The sequence below is a fragment of the Nuphar pumila genome, chromosome 16, assembly GCF_984573655.1.
Source record: "Nuphar pumila chromosome 16, dmNupPumi1.hap1.1, whole genome shotgun sequence".
NCBI classification, from domain to species: Eukaryota; Viridiplantae; Streptophyta; class Magnoliopsida; order Nymphaeales; family Nymphaeaceae; genus Nuphar; species Nuphar pumila.
The window spans coordinates 34,187,685-34,207,720 of NC_143264.1; the positions used below are offsets into that span (position 1 = coordinate 34,187,685).

The window sequence follows — 20,036 nt, forward strand, 5'->3', positions numbered from 1 at the left end:
ATTAGTACATATGTTTACTTCTCATAACTTTCCAATGATTGAGATAGATTATCTTCACTGCAACCAAATGATAAGCTCACCACTATCATAAGCAATATATCAATTTGTGTTAGCCAGCGCATACGTTTACTATGATTTATTCAAGATGCATATAACAACGGATACCGATAAGGTTAAGCAAGTCAAAGAAATGATTGAATGAATCACAGTATAAAAGCAACAATGATTTGTTATTTGCTTATACTATTCATCGAGTTGTTATTTACCATGCTAATAAAAGAAATGATTTGTTGTATATGTGTGTTGACGATAGCGATTCACGTGACAACGATTTAATTATATCTACGATGTTGTGAAGCGATTTCAATAGAAATCGCTAAATGAGCAGCGATTTGAATACAAAAATCGCCACTTCAAGTGCGCAACAATGTATTTTCACACACACATTTTAAAATTCTTTCTATAAATATTTTACAAATCGATACTAGAAAACACATAATATCTTACAAATCGATATGCATATTGCATAATATATTACAAATCGATACAGAAATTTAGCATAATAGCTTACAAATCGACACTACAAAACATATAATATCTTACAAATAGATATACATATCGCAAAATATATTACAAATCGATACGAAAATTCAGCATAATAGCTTACAAATCGATATTAACAAACAAAACAATATCTCACAAATCGGTAGTATATTACTACAACCGTGATTTGTGAAATATTGCATATACTAAGTGAATGGACGATACCGGATGGGGTAGAGGCCCTTTCTCGCATCTGTAAATAAGCATTCTTGTCAACAGATCTCAACATCTTACACATATCTTTAATTTTTCAACCGCCGAAAAGACAAGATCCACCTGTAATAACAAAACAACACCTTAATGGCACTCACGATGACATACGTTCTTCAATAATAGCATGATGACATGAAAAGGTACTGACGATATCTTAATGACACTTATTGGCATATATTTGTGTGTCATTGCTTTTTTCATACTGCCTAACGAAAATGAAGAAGAAGAGAAGACTGTAAAAAATGATGCCGACAAATGCCCCTATGACGCCCACTAATGATCGAACCAATCAATCGATTTATAATTATCTTCACGAGGTAGGAACGAACTCGGGAATATTTTGTAACACAAGGCAAGAACGAGAAGACGACAATGTGTTGTAACACAAGCTAAAACCAAGGTGAGAACCTGGACTCGAGACGAAGGCATAGGGTGCTCCGACGACAGCAGACGACGGTAAAGAGTGCATCGTCAAAGGGAGCTCTTGTTACAGCAGATGGTGCAAACGAAACGTTCGGACTTTGAAGAGTTAATACCATCCTCAATTTTTTGGATGGAGGATATTTTTTTCCTTTTTTCGAACTGTTGTTTTCCTTTTTTGAATGGAGGATATTTTTGTCCTTTTCTCAAACCATCGACGAGAATGACGGGAAAGGGTACTTAAGTCTTTGCAACCGCACTAGACTCCGATGATAAGTGATGCCGACACACATGGGGATACGAGCCTGACCCCAAACAGGCACTGGAGCAAGAGCAATAAATATCACACAAAAAAGGTTTTATAAATCTTGCCGATCAGTTCTCAAGATATTGCATTATGAAAATCATGCTAATATATAAATGAACATAAGCACTTCTTACAAGCCGTACATGTTTTATTATTTCCCATCTTCAGAGAGAGAGAGAGAGAGAGAGAGAGAGAGGAAATATAAGCCTAGACAAGGTAGGCATTGGAGGCAAGCCTTGGCCTAGGGCACACCCTCAAGGGCACTGCCCTTTGCAAAGTGAGCCCATAGGCCTCCTCCATGTTCAACTTCTCTGGCACCTGACCGGTTGGCAGCTCCCATCCGAACCCATGAACCAAAGTTGCTGTCATCAGCTGCACCATCCTTATGCCCATGCTTATGCCCGCACAAATTCTCCGGCCTGCTCCGAACGGAATTACCTCAAAGTCATTCCCTCTTACATCTATGTGCTCATGTTTGGATCCGGGCATGAACCGCTCCGGCTTGAACTCAAGTGGATTGGACCACACATTTGGATCCCGGCCTATAGCCCACACATTCACTAGCAGGCGTGTGTCCTTGGGGATGTGGTAGCCTGCAACCTCACAGTTCTCAGAGGCAATACGCGGGAGCGAGAGCGGCGTCGACGGGTGTAGCCGGAATGTCTCTTTGACAACGGCCTGTAGATATGACAAATTTGGTATGTCTGATTCTTTAACTAGCCGGTCGCGACCGATGACCGAATCCATCTCAGCCTGCACTTTCTCAAGTATGCTGGGATGGCAGATGAGCTCGGCAATTGCCCATTCTACTGTGCTTGCCGAAGTGTCTGTGCCCGCGGAGAATAAATCCTTCATTTACAGACAATTTATTATTGATCAATGAACTGGTAGGGGTATGCCTAACCTCAGCCTTGTCATTAGAAAAAAAAAAGGAGCAAGCCCAACGTAAAAGCAATCAAGAAAGCTACGTTCAGGTATGTGTGAATATAGTACTCATCTAAACACGGTATTTTGAAAATATCACAATTTTATCTGCATTGTAAATATGTTACCAAAATACTCTGGCCCCCAATACTGAAGCTGGACCTGTCTATTTATTTTATCCGTTTGAAACGAAAAGGACTAGTCAAAGATGGACGGTTCGCAATTAGTCAGCCACACCCTGTGGCATATAAGCATCCTAACTGTTCATTTTACAGCTAATGATGCTGTTCATCCCAACTGTGAACGGCATCAATGAAAAGATGTGGGACTCATCCATGGCAGGAGCATTCATCTTCTTGATGATCGACGGTCAATTGTGTGAGAGAAAAGCAGGTTACATGTTGGTGATTATTTTAAATAATGCCTACAAACCCATAAGTGTTGATATTTTCTGTTGAAAATTATATGCAGCCTGTACTAACAGGTCATCCAAAATTTAAGTGGCAAAAAGCATCTACATATATAAAGCATTAACGTGGCTACCAAATATAGCAAAACAAGGAATTTGTAACAATGTTAATGCTTAAACATTATTTGAAACAACCTACTATGTCACTAAGGATATTTCAGCATCTCCCTGTATTGTTAGTCATATTGAAAACTACATAAAAAACGGTATATATATCCCCTATTCATGGTCATACCCATGCGACATAGACTGACATTTAGTAATGGAAGTATAGATATCAGGAAATGAAATAGATAGAAGAAGCGATCAATGAAGGGGAAGCAGGATATAATTGTCAAGCGATTATACAATGGCATGAAAATTTATAAAGAAACACATTGAAAGCAATATAAAGCGCAGGCAGAAGCAAATAAGAAATGACAAGAATGGAAGTATAAAACGATATAAAACCAACATGCAAGCTTATTATAAAAAGTTTATTGTTTTTAATATGAAAAACACAGAGTTAAAGAAAAGCGAGTGAGAAGTGACAAGAAGCGAGAAGAGAACGTTAAGGAAGGGAAAATAAATTAGTTTGGAACCCCACTAAAAAGAATCCAGTTTCCAATATTTCGAAAGTGGGTTTTCCAAAGTTTTTCCTAAAGCGAGGAATTTTTAGCTTCTAAAGTAAGCTTCCCCATGTAGCAAAAAGCTTCGGGTAACTATTTATGAGTTGTAGAATTGGATCGTTGGATCATATTTTTTCAACGTATATATCAGATTTTACAAGGTTGAAAAATTAATGGCCTTCAATCTACCAAAATTCTAAACCTAAAAACTTATTTTTATATTAAAAAATAAAGTCAGATTGGGTCAAAACAATCTTTCCCTATGACTTTCAATGCTATCCCTATATATATATATATATATATATATATATATATATATATATATATATATATATATATATATATATATAAAAGCTTATTCAAACTATAGTTACCAAAATAAGCCTAAAAATGTAGGAATGTTTTTAGAATACTTGTTCATTTTTCAGAATTTTCAATAAGATTGGAGAGAGAGAGAGAGAGAGAGAGAGAGAGAGAGAGAGAGAGAGAGAGACCAAAAGCAGGGCTTTGATATCCCTATCCGTCAACTTGCCCCCTTCCCCATCTGCATTCTCCTTCAACCCCAGCAGGACACTCACAATATCACCTTGCCCCTCATCCCTCCCATGTTCCTCCAAAATATTTTGTAAAAACTTATCGAGCCTCCTATGCAAATTCTTCATCTTCTTGGCCACCCCCATGAGATCCATCCACTCCAGAGAAGGCACAAAGTCCCCTATGTTAAACACCCCTGCCAACTTCATTAATTCCAAAACCATCCCTCTAAATTCCCCAGCATCCCCATCACTCTCAAAAACTCTCCTTCCTATGAGGACCTTCCCCAGCGCATTGATGGTGCACACGCTCAGCATCTCTCCGACGTCGACACCGGTGCCCGCAGCCGCAAGCGAAGCAGCAAGAAGCCTGACCTCGGCCTCGCGTGCATGCCGACAGTCGTCGAGAGCTTTGTTAGAGAAGAGGTGCACTGAACAAAGCTTCCTTAGAGTGCGCCACCTCGGGCCATAGTTGGCCCACACCAGGTCCTGACTGTTGTAAGCAATATGTTTCGCGCCAGCATTGGGTGGGCGCGAAGAAAAATTTGCATCATTGTGTTTCAAGAACTCGCGCGCGATTGATGCAGAACAGGCAACTACCACTGTAGTAGTGCCAAGACGGAGGCAGAGTATAGGGCCGTGACGCATGGAGAGCGCGGCCAGAGAGTGATGTGGCACAGCGCCGAGGGCCGGAAGGCTACCAATCAGCGGCCACCCGGTGGGGCCGGGGGGGAGCCGGCTGTTCCGCCACCGGAAGTACCAGATCGCCACCCATAGAGCCAAGAGGAGAACGCCGAGTTGGAGAGGATTCGCGATTAAATCACCCATCATGATTTGCTGCCCCGGGAGCGTCGGCAGCCGAGTCGGCAGCCGAGTCGGAGTGCGATTAATGAGGGCCTACGATAAAATTTATAGGTCGGAGAGTAACATAAATCACCTTCTTCTTTATCACGAAATAGCCGCAGGCGCCTGGGCTCACGAACGCTGACGTGGCACGTCTCTTTTTTTTTTTAATCTGTAAATGAACGGCTGCGATCTTGTCCGTGGTAGTCATGATATTTTTAGATTGAGAAATTTGTTTACCAAAATACCCTCTATCCTTGTTCCTGAGGCATTCATGTCTGTCATTGGATCGGGTCTGATCCGAGCAACAATCCGGACCCTCGCAGTTGCACTGTTTTGGACAGGATCTTGGGGACTTAGATAGTGGCTTTGACTAGCACATGCATGGGGGGCTAAGCCAGTTTTGATCGAGATCCTAGCTGTCCTGACCCATTCGATTGATGTGCAAGAGAGCTGTGGTTTACCAAATTAAGGTGGACCTTTGCTGTGGACCATCGGATCCAACCACAGCCCATGTGATCTGGAACTGGATCTAGGGCGGATGTGAAAATGATTGGATTATTGGAGCTTAAGTTGATCCAAGGATATGGATTTCAGTTCTGTTTGAACCATTCCAATCCTTTCGATAGACCTTTGTTTTCGATTTCGATGATGTTAAGCTTCTCAGCTCCAAATCCATCTTAGTCTGACTTCGGTTCCAATGGAACAACCTATAATGTTATAAAACCTGTCTTTGGATCCTTTGCAACTGGATCCGAACTGATTACTGAAAGCCAAGGCCCTATATTTTCTTGCTGTTAGCCAATATCTACATTGAGAGACCATACCCAAAATCCTTCCACAGTGTACATTTAAGAATTAGAAATTTGGATCTCGATATTGTCCGACTGAACCGGTTGATCTGTGACCTCGATCGGTTCGGATCGTGTCATACTCGCTCAATGTTTCTGGGAGGCGTTTAATGCGAGTGCTGCCACTAAACAACGTGTGGCATAGTGAACTCGTTATTTTGTGAAGATTTGAAGGGTGTTAATGTAATTTTAGCCAATCGAAGACCGTTCGGTGAGGAAAGGTGGGCACCGCCCGCGTGTCTGGCTAATTCTTCCTTGTCTGAAAACGTTATGTACTTTTGGGTAATTTTGTTCCTTATCAAATAAACGTTCTTTTGCTAATTATTGGCAGCCGAAGCCCTGTGATAAATTGAAAAATTTTAGGTTTCTCACGTTTTAAAAAAAAAAAATTTATTTTTATTATTTTTACAAAAAGCTGAAAGATAGGTCGAATTTTTTTCTTTTAAGTTTTATCGATCTCATTGAAAAATACCGGCCAACCAATTTCTTGGGTTTTTTTAAAAACCGCCGATATTTATCACTACGGTTGGTTTTTTATTTTATAATGGGGGGATAGGTTAGGGGACATTGTTGGGTCACGTGATTGCTGTTGCCGGTGGGTAATATTTCGGGGTAGTTGGCACATGCGAGGTGGATAGCACCTCACTGTCTGTGGGATAGCCCAATGGGTATGGTCTCGATTTTGGTCCGAAATCCAACTATGTAATCAAATACATGGGCTGTCAATTGGTCCGATATATGTCAGGTATCTGAGCCGACCCAAAGCAGAAAAGTTGCTTATGAGTAGGGATTTAAATGGGCCTGATTCTGTCGGGATATAAATGGGTCAGACTCGGTTCTCATCTAGGCAATACCGGATCCCATCTAATTGGATTCTGATTCTGACTTGGAATCAAATGAGATCAGATAAAACTGAATCCGGATCCGACTAACTTAAAATCCCAGATTTACATGTATTCAGATCAGGTTTTAGTCAGATTTGGATCTTAATTGGACTCAAACTTGGATTCAAAATGCAAAATCCAATACTAAATTGGGTTTCGATTACTAACCAGATCTTACTTTAACTGCCAGATTGGACTAATTGGATTCATATTCAGATCACTTGGGTCAACTGTAACCCAACCATCTAAGACAATGGATCCATCATTTACCACCCAATCACTTTGGTCCTTCTTGGTTTAATGGAATAGTCTAAGTCAACTACCAACTCATTCTTTCTCAGTATTGAAAATCTAATATAGGATATTTAGTTTAATTTAATGGTCCCGGCAACAATTGGCTCATTTTATTTATGACTGATAGTAAAAAAAATAATGGGGTTGTCCACCAATTTGTTGATTATTGTCTGATTAAATAAATGAATCTCATTCACGCTCTAGAGCCAGGGGTCAAATGGGATATTTGATAGATATGCATGTGTATCCATGAAAAACGTTAAAAACAAGAACAATAAACCAATAAAAAATATATGCTTTTTCATTGATTGAACCAATGACTATTCAAGATTCAATTATGTGCACCTGGAACCTGGTTGACATATGTAATAAATGAATTGGGATCAGCTGCAATCACATTGCACAAATGATCACCGTTCATATGCTGTTGTACAGCCTGTAAGCTGTAAGACATGGAGCTTAACAGCAGATGGAAGGTGATCAGGTGCAGCAGCACATTGAACTTGTGTAATGTGATTGCCTTGTCAAGATATAGCTAATAGCTAATAACTAAGACATTATTTTTTTGGATTTATAACCCAAAGAAACTGCATCCGGCACCAAGACCTGGTCACGCTGGCTCAGCCTGCCATATCTACAGCCATCGTGTCAATAGCATAAAACTCTAAGGCTATGACCTTTGCCTGTAAAACTCACAAATTTTGATACTTTATGAGAAATACCATTGAATTAAGGCTAAAAATATTATTTGAGATTAAAATAAAAATTAATTTATAATTCAAACATTTATTAGGATTCAAAATAAATTTTCAGTGAAGAATTTATTTTGATTCGGGGTTTCAATTTTTAATCGGGTTTGAATTCAAATTCGGATTTAATAACTATATCTCAAATACTATAATTAGATTTAAGTTTGATTCAAATTGAAATTAAGAATTAATTGAATGTTAATTCAAGTTTAAAAAATACAATAAATTATATTTTTTGTTGAAATTGAATCTATGATTTTAAATTTAGTTTAGAAGTAATATATGTGATTCTTCAAGGTATTTCTAATAAATAAATAATATTTTTTATGAGAAGGAAGTGTAAAAATATAAATTAGCCTAAGAGAAATTATAAGAAATATCGTATGGAAACTTAAAGTTGATTCAAGTTGATTTTTATAAAATTTGCATCCAGAATCAAATTTATTAAAAATATCAAAATTTAATAAAATGACTGACAAATTTTACCCAAAATAAAGTTGAATATAATTTTAGACGAATTTAGGATAATTCGATATGTATGTAATGTAAATTCAATAAATTTGAATTTAGTTTCATGAGTTTAAAATCTAATCTATAAAATAAATAAATAAAATACTCAAAATGACATTGGGTCCTGTCGACCCTAGTAGAGATCGCTTTCGAAGTTCATTTCTAAGAAAACTTTATTTTTAGAAAATAAATTAAACAATCTAGATAGTGATAATTTCCATTGAGTATAGAGTATGTATGACTTAGACAAAATTTTTGAAGTATAAGAAACTCTCCTACATGCCCAAGGGTCTCATTGACCCTATTAAGTTTCAATTTTTTTAGAAATTATTTTTGAAAATTTTGAATTAAACTCTTAAAGAATATTTAAAATAAATAATTTAAATACATAAAAATTCAAAATTTTATAGATAAAATCTATTTACAATTAAACCTAATTCAGAGTCATTTAATGTCATTTCATCTAATTTTATATTTTAATTTATAAATAATTGAATTTTAATTTAATTATGCATGAAATTAAAATTTAATTATAAATAAAAAAATTATATGAATTTGGACCTTAAATTTGGTAGTAGATTTAACTAATGATATTTTGATCAAACCCAGTTAAATTGGATATAATTCATACCATTTAAATCAATTTAGGGATAGATTAGATTAGATATAACTTAGGATATTTTGAATCATACATCATTGGATTGGACCCGTAGGGTCGGATACTCTAAAAAATGTCATTATTGTTTTGACAAAAATTTTGACTGATAAGTGGCTTATCTATTAAATTGGAGTTGACTTTGACATTCCTCATTTCAAGGGTATCGAAATCGACTATTTACACGTCCAAATTGGTGTTGATTTGAGCATTTTATCATCGACTGAAGTTCATGCTTAATTGTAGGTTAAAAATTAATGTTCTTCAACATTGACTAAATTTTTTTACTGATCTGTGTGTATATGATTAAATATAATACCACCATGATGATCTATGTTTTAAGGGCTATCAAATCGACTATTTAAATATCGAATTCTAATAAGTCTTTGGGTCTGTAGGCCTCCCAAAAGGTTACCATGTCACTAGAGCTCAGCTAGGGTAAAAAGTTTCTACTTTTATTCTCTAGCTTAGTTAATTTCAAAATTTAATAAGTTTTGACCTATAATTTATTTAGTTGTTTTATTAATAAAATATATTAATATATATTAACCTCTTATATTGGAGATGAAACTCTTGTCTAAGCCCGTCTAAATAGAGACCTTCATAAGGATGATTAACAATGTTAGTTTTTTCTCCCTCTTCTATTCTCATTAGAATTCTCTATTTTTTTTTTCTTTTTCTTCTTTCTTTCTTTCTTCTTGAAGCTTTTTCAGCAGCCATTGAAGTTCCTCTAAGGTTTGAAGATGAGAGACGAAGGTCAATTTATGTTTGAGAACCTGAATAAGGTAGAGAGTTATATACTCTACACGTAATCCGAAATTCGTGGGTATGAATTTCTTTGATTTTTCATAAGTACAGACCCTAAACCATGCCTCTCATATGTGGGTTTGGGTTTGAGTTGTGTATTCATGTGATTGGGAGGGGTTTTCAAAACTCCTCTAAAAATCATTTTCTCTCAAAATTGATTTCCTCATAAAATAAAATCATAAAAACTTCAAAATACGCATTCTACTTGATTATTTTCTGGATATTTTGATTAGGGTTAGTAGATTATGATCATATTAATGTTCTATAAAAATTTGAATGATTTCTATTCTCATTTTCATGACAACATACATGCTTTGTAATTTGGGTTTCTCAGAAAAAAAATTCAGTATCATATTTCTAGCATGATACCCGACTGATAAATCGCTTGTATCTCCCTCGTTTGAAGGAGTTTTAACAAGTAGTTTATTGTGTCAAAAATTTAACAAAATTTTTCATGTACTGTAAAAGTTTAGGCTATGTTCATGGAATGAGCACGGATCTATGACAGTCGGAACAGAAAAGTATAGGCCTGCACCAAAACATTCATAACTCCCTCATACAGATGAGTTTTTATGAACAGATTATTGCAATGGAAAGCTAACAAAATTTTCTATAAACTAAATTTTTTTTAGCTCTACCCACTAAATAGAAAATTTTTTACAGCCTCTGTAACAGTCAGATAGAGATGGACTTTTCGCAAATTTAGGACTAGTTTAATAATTGATCCCTGAATGTAGGGTTTTAGATGTTCTTGCTTAAAAAAGATGATCTGGACATCTAAGGTAGATTATTTCATATTTAGCATAATTCAAATAGCATGTCATTGCTTAAAGATTTTATGTTTCATAATTATTTAAGGTTTTGTATAATTCTTGCATAGATGTAAGCATGCATGAGATATTTTCTTGATAGATTTATGATTTTTGAAAGATGTGTATTATTGTTTAGCAAGATGAGCATGAATCAGATTGAGTATGTATTATATAATAATGTAACCATGTTTAGAGCATCAAAATTCATTATTGTATGAATTTTTACCTTGAATCTTGTTCTTTCTTTATAAATCTTGCATGAATTTGAATCTTGGTTTTCTTGTTCTCATTTTTTTAACCTAACTTATTTCAGAAGAAAATCAATATCTTAATGAAAACACACCCAATAAATTCAAATAAAAATACTAAAGTATTCTAAACATTCAAATCTTGAATTTAGGGTCTTATTTTGCTTTATTTGGGTCAGTATTGAGGTTAAAACATCCCTTGCAATAGAGTATAGGTTTTCTGCCCTGTTTGCAGGACTATTCTGACCAATGGGTTTGTTGGTTGTAAAGACCCAACCAAGACTAATCAAATTAAATCGAGAAAATTTTTGGTAAATGATAACATATATAAGATGATTTTGTAGAAAGAGTTTTATGAAAATATTTATCTGTAGGTCTGGAGAAAATTCCTAAACCGAAAAAAAAATTCTACAAATGACAGGATCTGTCTTATATTTTTCCTAAACATGGTTTAGTCCCAAATTTTTCTTGATTTTACTATAATAATTTTTTTAGTTCTGTTTCTTCGATTATTTTTCCGAGACATGTATATTCATAGTAAAATTGAGAGAGTGCAATCCAGTTTCTATAATTTTCAGTGAATTTTCCAAAATCGGGTTAAAAGAATTCTGAATATGCATAATATGATATGTATGATTGCTTAATTATAATTGATGCTATGCATGCAAAGTTATGAAAGTTTATTATACTGATTTAGTACATGTGCACATGTTTGTCAAGTAAGAAGTATAAGTGGGTGATTAAATGCAATATTTTAAACTTGCATCTATTGGCTCGAAGTGGCCAAATCATCTTTCATAAATCATATTATGATATTGTATGTAAGATATTAATGCAAATAAGTGAAACCATAACACTAAAGTAAAGGCTTGCAAAGAGGGGGCAAGCAGTACTCATGGCTTCATGAAAATATGTTTTGAGTACAGAAGGTTGCTCCTCTCCACTCACAAAGGTAGAAGAAACCTCTACAATAGACTGTTGTGTAGGAGAAAGAAACTCATGAGTGAAAGTTGGATGCATCAGATTGGTTGTGTTAGGTATCCCTCTCGCTCTTGTTGTCCCTCACTCGAATTAGTGAAAGGTGTCCGACCAGGCCAAAGTCACCCTTGTGTGAAAATACTCTTGTGCCATGGTATTGATCCAGGTATATGCTTGTGTTTATACCCATGAGGCTAAAAAGTGAAACCTAAATATATGTGCATTATATAAGCATGACATGCATCATATAAGAAAGAAAAGATAATCAAAGATAAGAATTGATTCATACATATGAAGGGCTTTTGCATTTGTAAGTACATGCATTTTTAATTGTTCATGCATTCAAGTTGAATAAATAGTGGATAAATATTGACTTTTACATTTGTATGTTTATTTGAGATAATTGCAATACTTGTTTAGCCGTGTTGTATTCAAATTGCTAAATATATGAAAATCTGAAGAAATCTCTGCTTATGAATTTTAGATTACTTGTACAGTATATCTTGACCCTATTGAGATATATTTGTTTGACCCTATGAGTAGTTAATATTTTTCAGGAAGGGAGTGAACTCATATGTGATGATATAGGAGGTTACAATGGAGACCGAGTCATACTGATAATGCATGAAATGCATATCATTTTATCATAAATCCGTGCAATTATATGTGCTTCTTGCCATTTTCTTCTTCTCTTCTTTTCCTTTTCTTCTTTTTCTCTTCTTCCTTCTTTTTCTTCTCTTTTCCATATTTTTTTCCATTGTTTTCCTTTTCTTTTCGTTGCTTGAGTTTTATTATTTACTGTAGGTACCCATGGCTAGAAGCTTCAACCACGAATTTGGTGCAAACCACCATCTACCATCATGATCGGCGATCGAGAAACTCTCCCCCTGCAACCAATTGATCTCTTTGCTTCTCCACCGATTCTCCCCCTTTGACAATTCAGTTTTCAACATGCTGCAACAAAAAATGGGTTTCAACAATAAAAGGATGTGTGTGGCATGAGATTCGAGATAAAAGTCTACTCTTTTCTACCCCGTCGGGCAGCCCTTGATGTGTGCCTTCCTCCCCCGCTCTACTTTTTTATTTTTATTTTTATATTTTTTTTAAAAGAAATCGAGCCTTGGTCAGTTTTCCTTTGAGTTTAACTTTGGGTTTTTGAGATGATGTAGAGTTTTTTTTTTGTGTAGAATCAGATTTCAAGGTCTGGTCGTTTTCTTGACGGTGTTTTGGTCGAGTCTTGAGTCGTTCGTGCTAAAAACCTAGCCGAACAGGCCCATCGGCTAGAGATAGTGTTCATGCATATATTTTGCATTTTATTCATACTATTTTATCCAATATATGTTGAAAAATCACATTAAAACCCAATTTTATCATTATTTTCAAGAAACCGCATTGAAATTGAAAATAAAGAAAAAATCACATATTTCAAAACTTGCCCTTCATTTTTTAGTGTTTTATTTAGTTTAGAAGTTCCAATATGTAGTTTAATTAGATTAGGAGTTATTGAATTAATTTTAGTTAGTTTAGAAGTATTCTGTTTAAAAAAACATGTTTTCTAGAGGAGACCTCTTTTAGAATTTCTGAAAATTTTTTGGTCTTTCATAGAAAAACATGTTTTGACGTAGGAATTAAATAATATTTTTAGAGTTGTGTGAACACCCCAAAATTTCAAAATTTCAAAAATTCCCTTTTTGCCCCTAGCACCTACCTTCTGAATAATTGGATCAAATTCTAATAATTTCTCGGATCCACTTTCTTGTTGAAGATCTGAATCCCAACTTCATTTTTTATATTTGACCCAATCTCGAATCCAGATTAGATATCCAAATCCAATTTTGAGTTCGGATCTCCTATTTCTAATCCAAATTCAAAAAATCCAAAATCAATTTTCTGTATGGGCTCAGGTATTTCACCCAGATCCAATCTCCATTTGGATCCATTCCTCTCATTTCATTTCCTCAGTTCGAGATCCAAACTCGATATTTGCTCAAAATTTTAGATCCAGATCCGTTTTAAAACTCAATTTTTAGAATTAATTCTGCTATTTCACAAAACTCTCCTTTTGTAAAATCCTCAGAATTTCAAATTCAATATTTCCTTAAATTTTTCAAAAACCTTATCTGGATCCCATCTCTCAAATCCCTCGTATTTTCTTTGTATTTTAGGTTTTGTCTTCAAGAATATCATAAAGGGGGCAAAATTTCAGAAAAAAACAAACTTTAGGGGTTTTGAGAATCTTTGTAAATAAAACTCTCTCCTGAAAATTTTTTAAAACCTCGAGGGATTGTTTTTGAAAAATCTGTAACGGCCTCCTCCATTATAAACCAACGCAAGGGAAGACAAGGGATTCATCGAGCTTCGCCAGGAGCTCTTCTCCCTAGTTTCCCTCTTCTCTCTTCTTTTCTTTCCCCCTTCATTCTTCCTTTTCTCTAATTTTCTTTTCTTAATTGGTGAAGAAGCTTGATCCCGCAACAACATACAGGGAAACGCCTCTCTCCTCTCAGCCAGAGACAACCCACAGTGAGGATCATCCTCTTTTCCTTGTTCTTTTTCTGTGAATTTATGCTTCCCTTCTCCTTTCTTTCTGATTTTACATGGCACCGATTGTGGTTTCCTTTTTCTTCCATTCTCCATTATCCATCGGAAGCACCTGATGCAGCATCGATCTGCCTATAGCAGCATCGATCTACATACTGCAACAGAGTATTGATTATGTTCTTACCTTCTTATTTCATATGTTTTAGTTTTCCTCCGACAATTTACTGTTATATTTCCATTGTCGATTCACGCATTTGATTTTCGGTATCAATATAGCTGCATCTATATCATAGCATCATCTGTACAACATCCATATCAGATTTCATCCATTGGATTTTGTTTTCTCCATGTTATGTTTCTGCATTTTTGCAATAAATCATAGTAGCATGTAGTTCAATCTAGCATAATCCTATATATTCTGTATCATTCGCATCCTATCCACCATATGATTCATCAGATTTCTGATATGTCGCAGATTATTCTTGTCTTACCAAGAATGCATCTTTTGATTTACCGTAAAAAGCCTAAATCAGCATTTGCTGTCAATTTAAAAATGTTATCTGCATTTCGACGTCATTATGAAATCTTTCTCTGCATCTGATTTCATCATGAAATCCTTCTCTGCGTTTGATTTCACTATGAAATCCTGTCTTGCAATTGATTTCATCATAAAACCCTTTCTCTGTATTTGATTTCGTCGTGTAATCCTAATCCATGTCGATTTCACTGGGGAACTTGAGTTGCATTCACTGTAAAAATGCTCTGTTCGGTTGTGAAACCGAGCTACATTTGGTTGTGAGATCTTCTCTCGTTTAATCTATTCATCTACACTTCATGGCATTCTATTCTCACAACACTTTATTTGATGTATCGTTTCACTTACTGCAACACTTCGTTTATCATTTCACTTACTGCAGCACTTTATTTGATGTATCATTTCATTTACTGCAGCACTTTATTTGATATATCACTTCACTTGCTATAGCACTTCACTTGTAGTAGCACCTCACTATATTATTTCACTTGTTGTAGCACTTCACTTGTAGTGGCACCTCACTTGCTATATCACTTCACTTGTTGTAGCATTTTACTTGCTGTAGCACTTCACTTGTAGTAGCACCTCACTTGCTATATCACTTCACTTACTGTAGCATTTCATTTGCTGAATCATTTCACTTGCTATATCACTTCACTCACTGTATACCTCGTAACATGGTACTCTTCTCCAATTTGCCATCCATGATTAGCATTCATTTCATCTCATTTCACTTTTTTTTTTTACTGATGTCATGTCTCTGATGCATTATTTTCTACCCTCTAAGTATTCAGTATTTTTGTCTCCTTTTCGATTTCATGAACAACATCTTGTTTCTGTCATCTACCTTATGATTTCCTGTGTATTTTCTGCAAATATATGTTGTTCATCACTTGTGACTTCTATACACCGCATTCCATTTCGCATATCCAACCTAGCATATGCATTGTACGTCACCTTGCATATGCATTGCAATGCATACCAGCCTATGCATCGCATTCCATTTGGTATAGACACTCTACTTCTCCCCTGCATTTCTGCAACAACATAGTCCCCCCCCCCCCCCCCTCGATTGAAGAAGTTATTCAGACTAGTGTTGTTCCTCGGTTTGTCGAGCTCCTCACAAGATTGGGTTTCCCTCAACTTCAGTTGGAGGCATCATTGCTTCAGGAACTTCAGAAAATATCAGAGTCGTGATTGATCATGGGGCAGTTTCAATTTTTGTTCAAATGCTTTAAATCACCTAGCGATGATGTCAGAGAATAGGTTGTGTGGGCTTTGGGAAACGTCGCAGGTAACTCTCCAAAGTGTAGAGATTCGGTGCTCAGCCATGGTGTCCCATTGCCATTGTTGGCTCATCTAAATGAGCACGCCAAGCTTTCCATGATTGAGGAATGTCACTTGAACTCTATCAAATTTTTGTAGGGGCAAGCCTCAGCCACAGTTTGATCAGAAAAAACTTGCACATTACCTGCATATCACCCAGCACTTGTAGTCATCCCCTGCACATTACTACATTTCTTACACACTATTGCATTTCATCACAGTATAGTTATACCCTTTCATCTTCAACATATCATATATGTATTATTCCAACATAGGCATTGCATTTCATTTTACAGATACATTGCATTTTCAAATTTAGCATATGCATTGCATTGCATTTGTATGTGCATTTTCATTTCCATTCAAACACACACACACACACACACACACACACACATATATATATATATATATATATATATATATATATATATATATATACAGAGAGAGAGAGAGAGAGATTTCTTCATAAGCATAAGCATTGTACTTAGGCAAATGCATATGCATTTCTTCATCAGCATAGGCATTGCACTTAGGCAAATGCATCCATTCATTAGCATAGGCATTGCACTTAGGCAAATGCATATGCATCTCTTCATTAGCATAAGTATCGCACTTAGGCATATGCATATGCATTTCTTCATTAGTATAAGCATGGCACTTAGGCAAATGCATATGTATTTCTTCATTAGCATAAACATTGCACTTAGAAAAATGCATATGCATCTCATTCATGCATAGGCATTGCATCTTCATTAGCATATGCATTTCCATTAAAGCATAGGCATAATCATACGTATGTTAGCTTTAATATAACATTTTCAATTTCTCTCTATATTTTGCATTTTTGTTGCCTTGTGCTATCTCATATTTGCAGGAAAGCATGGAAGATCCTGATTCCATTTTCTAGATTAGGAAATTTCAACATTAAATTTAAGATTGTAATAAATTTGTATTAATGAGAATTTCTATTTTTCTATTTAGATTAGAATGTATGAGCATATAGTTGCTCTTTAAATTCTCATAATTTCTTGTGACATTTCATTTTATTTTATTCTTCAAAAAGCACTATGGTATAACATGAATGACACGTGCACCATTCTAATAAGAGGTAAATAACCTTAAGTAAATGATTTACATTTATGGTCATAGACAAAATGCGAACAATACTTAGGATTTTTATCTTTTATGAAATAAAATTTGACCTACACTTTAGGTCATTTCTGAAAACATCATATTTTCTAAGAATGGATATCATTTTCTTCCTCTATCAGAATTTAAAATATAAATTAATTTGAGATATATTTGTGACAATAGTCATGAATATATTAAAAATTAATTTTGTTTCAAATCCTATAAAGGCACAAAAATTTATTTTATTCTTTGTTAGAATTCAAATAAAGATTAGATTAGAATATGTTTGTGACTATAGTCATGAATGTATTATAATTTAATATTATTTTAATTCTATTAAAGAATAAAATTTGTTTTTAAAATTCCAATATTTAAACAAATTATTTTTAAGCATTTATCATTTAAGATAGAATTGCATCATGATTTGCCATCTTTTTAAATTATTTCAAGTCATTTTCAAAATTTCAAGTGATTTTTGAAATAAATTTTTAAAAACACAGTTTTTATTTCTAAAATTCAAAATCATTTTTCAACTTCCATTTACAAATGCATATTTATCTTTTTATTTCCAATTCTACTCAGTTTTAAAGCTTATTTCAAATTTCAATCTTTAATTCTCATTTTTGAACTGCACATTTTTGAATTTCATATTTTAACTTCGAGTTTCATTTCAAATTCAAATGATAAAATTCAAATTCTTTATTTCCTTTCATAATTCCAAAGTTTGAATTTTATTTCATTACAAATTCAATTTCAAATTCTAAATTTTATTCCAATTCTGAATTTAAATTTGGAATTCACTTTAGATTTTCAATTTAAATTTCAATTCTGAATTCAAACATCAAAACCAATTTTAAAATCAATTCAAAAATTTAAATTCTGATTCAATTTCAAGTTCCATTTCCGAAGTGAACTTAATTTTCAAAACTTTAATTCATCATATTCAAACTTCAAAATTTTGAATTCCTAACTTCATTTTCAATCTCAAATTCACTTCGAAATTGGATTCAAAGTTCAATTTTCCAAAACAGAGTTCAATTTCTTAAATCACTTCTTCAAGGATATTTTCAAACCTATTTCAAAATCACTTGGAAAATCCAAATTTCTGGAATATTTTCAAGCGCATGCATTACAACACAAGCATGATTCTATGTATATTTAGGATTTCAGAATAATCACTTACATAAATTTAGGCAAAGCAAAAAGTATTGATTCGATCCTTGGTCCAATTACCTCTGGTAAAGGCGCTAGGAACCGTTGAATCTCATATCGACGAGCGAATCCCGTCTCTCCATTTTTTCCGCAAAATTTTAAAACAAAGGCGAGTAAATTTCAAAACATTTTTTTTTCAAAAGGTCAAGTGAGACCTTGCAAAGAGCTTCTCTTCTTCTTTTTCCCCCCAAAAGGAGAAAGAAAGAAAGGAAAAAAATTTGCCACAATCACAAGCTGCAGTCCACATTTTCCCTGTTGAGATTCATGCCCCCCCCCTCTCTCTCTCCTCTACCTCTTCTCTTTCCTCTCTCTCATCTCTTTCTTCTCCAACCGGCTTCCTTCCCTTTTCTTCCTTCCTCTTCTTTTCTTCTTACCCTCGTCTTCGCCGATTCTTTATATCCCTATCATCGGAGAGGGTGAAGGTTCATGTGTTGCTCAAGGGAAAGACCATCTTCTTCTTCTTAATCACTCCATCGAAGGCAAATCACACGGTTTGCTTCTTCTCTCCCATCTTCATAGTATTTAGGATCATTGCATACATCATATTTTATTTGCTGCATATACATCACATCTAGGATGGTTTGCTTTCAATTTTTATTTCTGCATTTAGGTTAAGTATATTCTGAATTTGTGCATCATTTAGTTTGCTTCTTGAAATTAGATTTTTGTTCTAGTAATAAACATATAGATCGGTTGGCGACATTGTTTTTTTATTTATTTTTTCATAGTATTTTTTTCTTGTCTTTTGTTTTGGTTGTGTTATGTTGATCGAGAACAACATGCTCCAATCAGGTTCAAATATCTCTCTGTAAACACCCCAAATTTTCACCCTTGTTCAGTGTTCATGCATTTCGTGTGTTGTTGCATATCACTGCATATATTCGGCATATCATTTCATCGCATTGCATAGCATTGCATGTCATCACATCTCATTATCGAGATCCAGCACTCTTGTTTTCAAAACATTTAATCCAGATTCTATTTTAAAGCTTTTCTTTCAAAAATCAATTTCAAAACCTGGGTTTTTATTCAATATTCTGTCATTTTCCAACCCCAGGACTTTATAGTTTGAAATATTTTCTCACAAAACAATCTGAATTCATTTTAAATTCAAATTTTAATTGATTTCAATTCTCATATGAGACCCAATTAAGTGGTGTTGCTTCTGAATTCCTTTATTTATCAAATTTCTCAAAATTCTAGAGTTTCAGTCCGATCAGGACTCTGTCCCAGAGTCCTAATCCAGTCGAAAGTCTGTTTTGAAGTTTTGTTTTACTTCCATTTTCAATCTCTTCCATTCGTTTTCAAAATTTAGGTCATTTTACAGAGTCCTGTTAATTCAGGACTCTAGTTCATAGTTTTGGTCGAGTTAGGAGTCTAACCCTGACTGTATTTTTCGACTTGTTTTACCAATTTCTGATAAATTCTTTCAAAAACTCTTTTATTTGGCTTTTAAAATCCAAAATCTCAGAGTCCTAAGAGTTCAGTCCTAAGAGTTCAAAAATCTAACCCGGAGTTCCAATTCGCTTGAGACTCTATTTTCAAAAATCTTGAAATTCAATTATTGATTTTAACCCCTTTTC

At 34.6% G+C, this 20,036-nt stretch overlaps 1 protein-coding gene across 1 annotated transcript; it reads right to left on the reverse strand.

Annotated features, from left to right (window-relative positions):
* Positions 1-1,626: 1,626 nt before the first annotated feature.
* Positions 1,627-4,905, reverse strand: LOC149813165 (flavonoid 3'-monooxygenase CYP75B137-like). Its single transcript, XM_089991072.1, has 2 exons — positions 4,039-4,905; positions 1,627-2,392 (listed from the first exon to the last, which is right to left on the reverse strand). Exons 1-2 carry the CDS (start codon positions 4,903-4,905, stop codon positions 1,751-1,753), a joined length of 1,509 nt encoding a protein of 502 aa, XP_089847198.1. The 3' UTR covers positions 1,627-1,750.
* Positions 4,906-20,036: the final 15,131 nt, after the last annotated feature.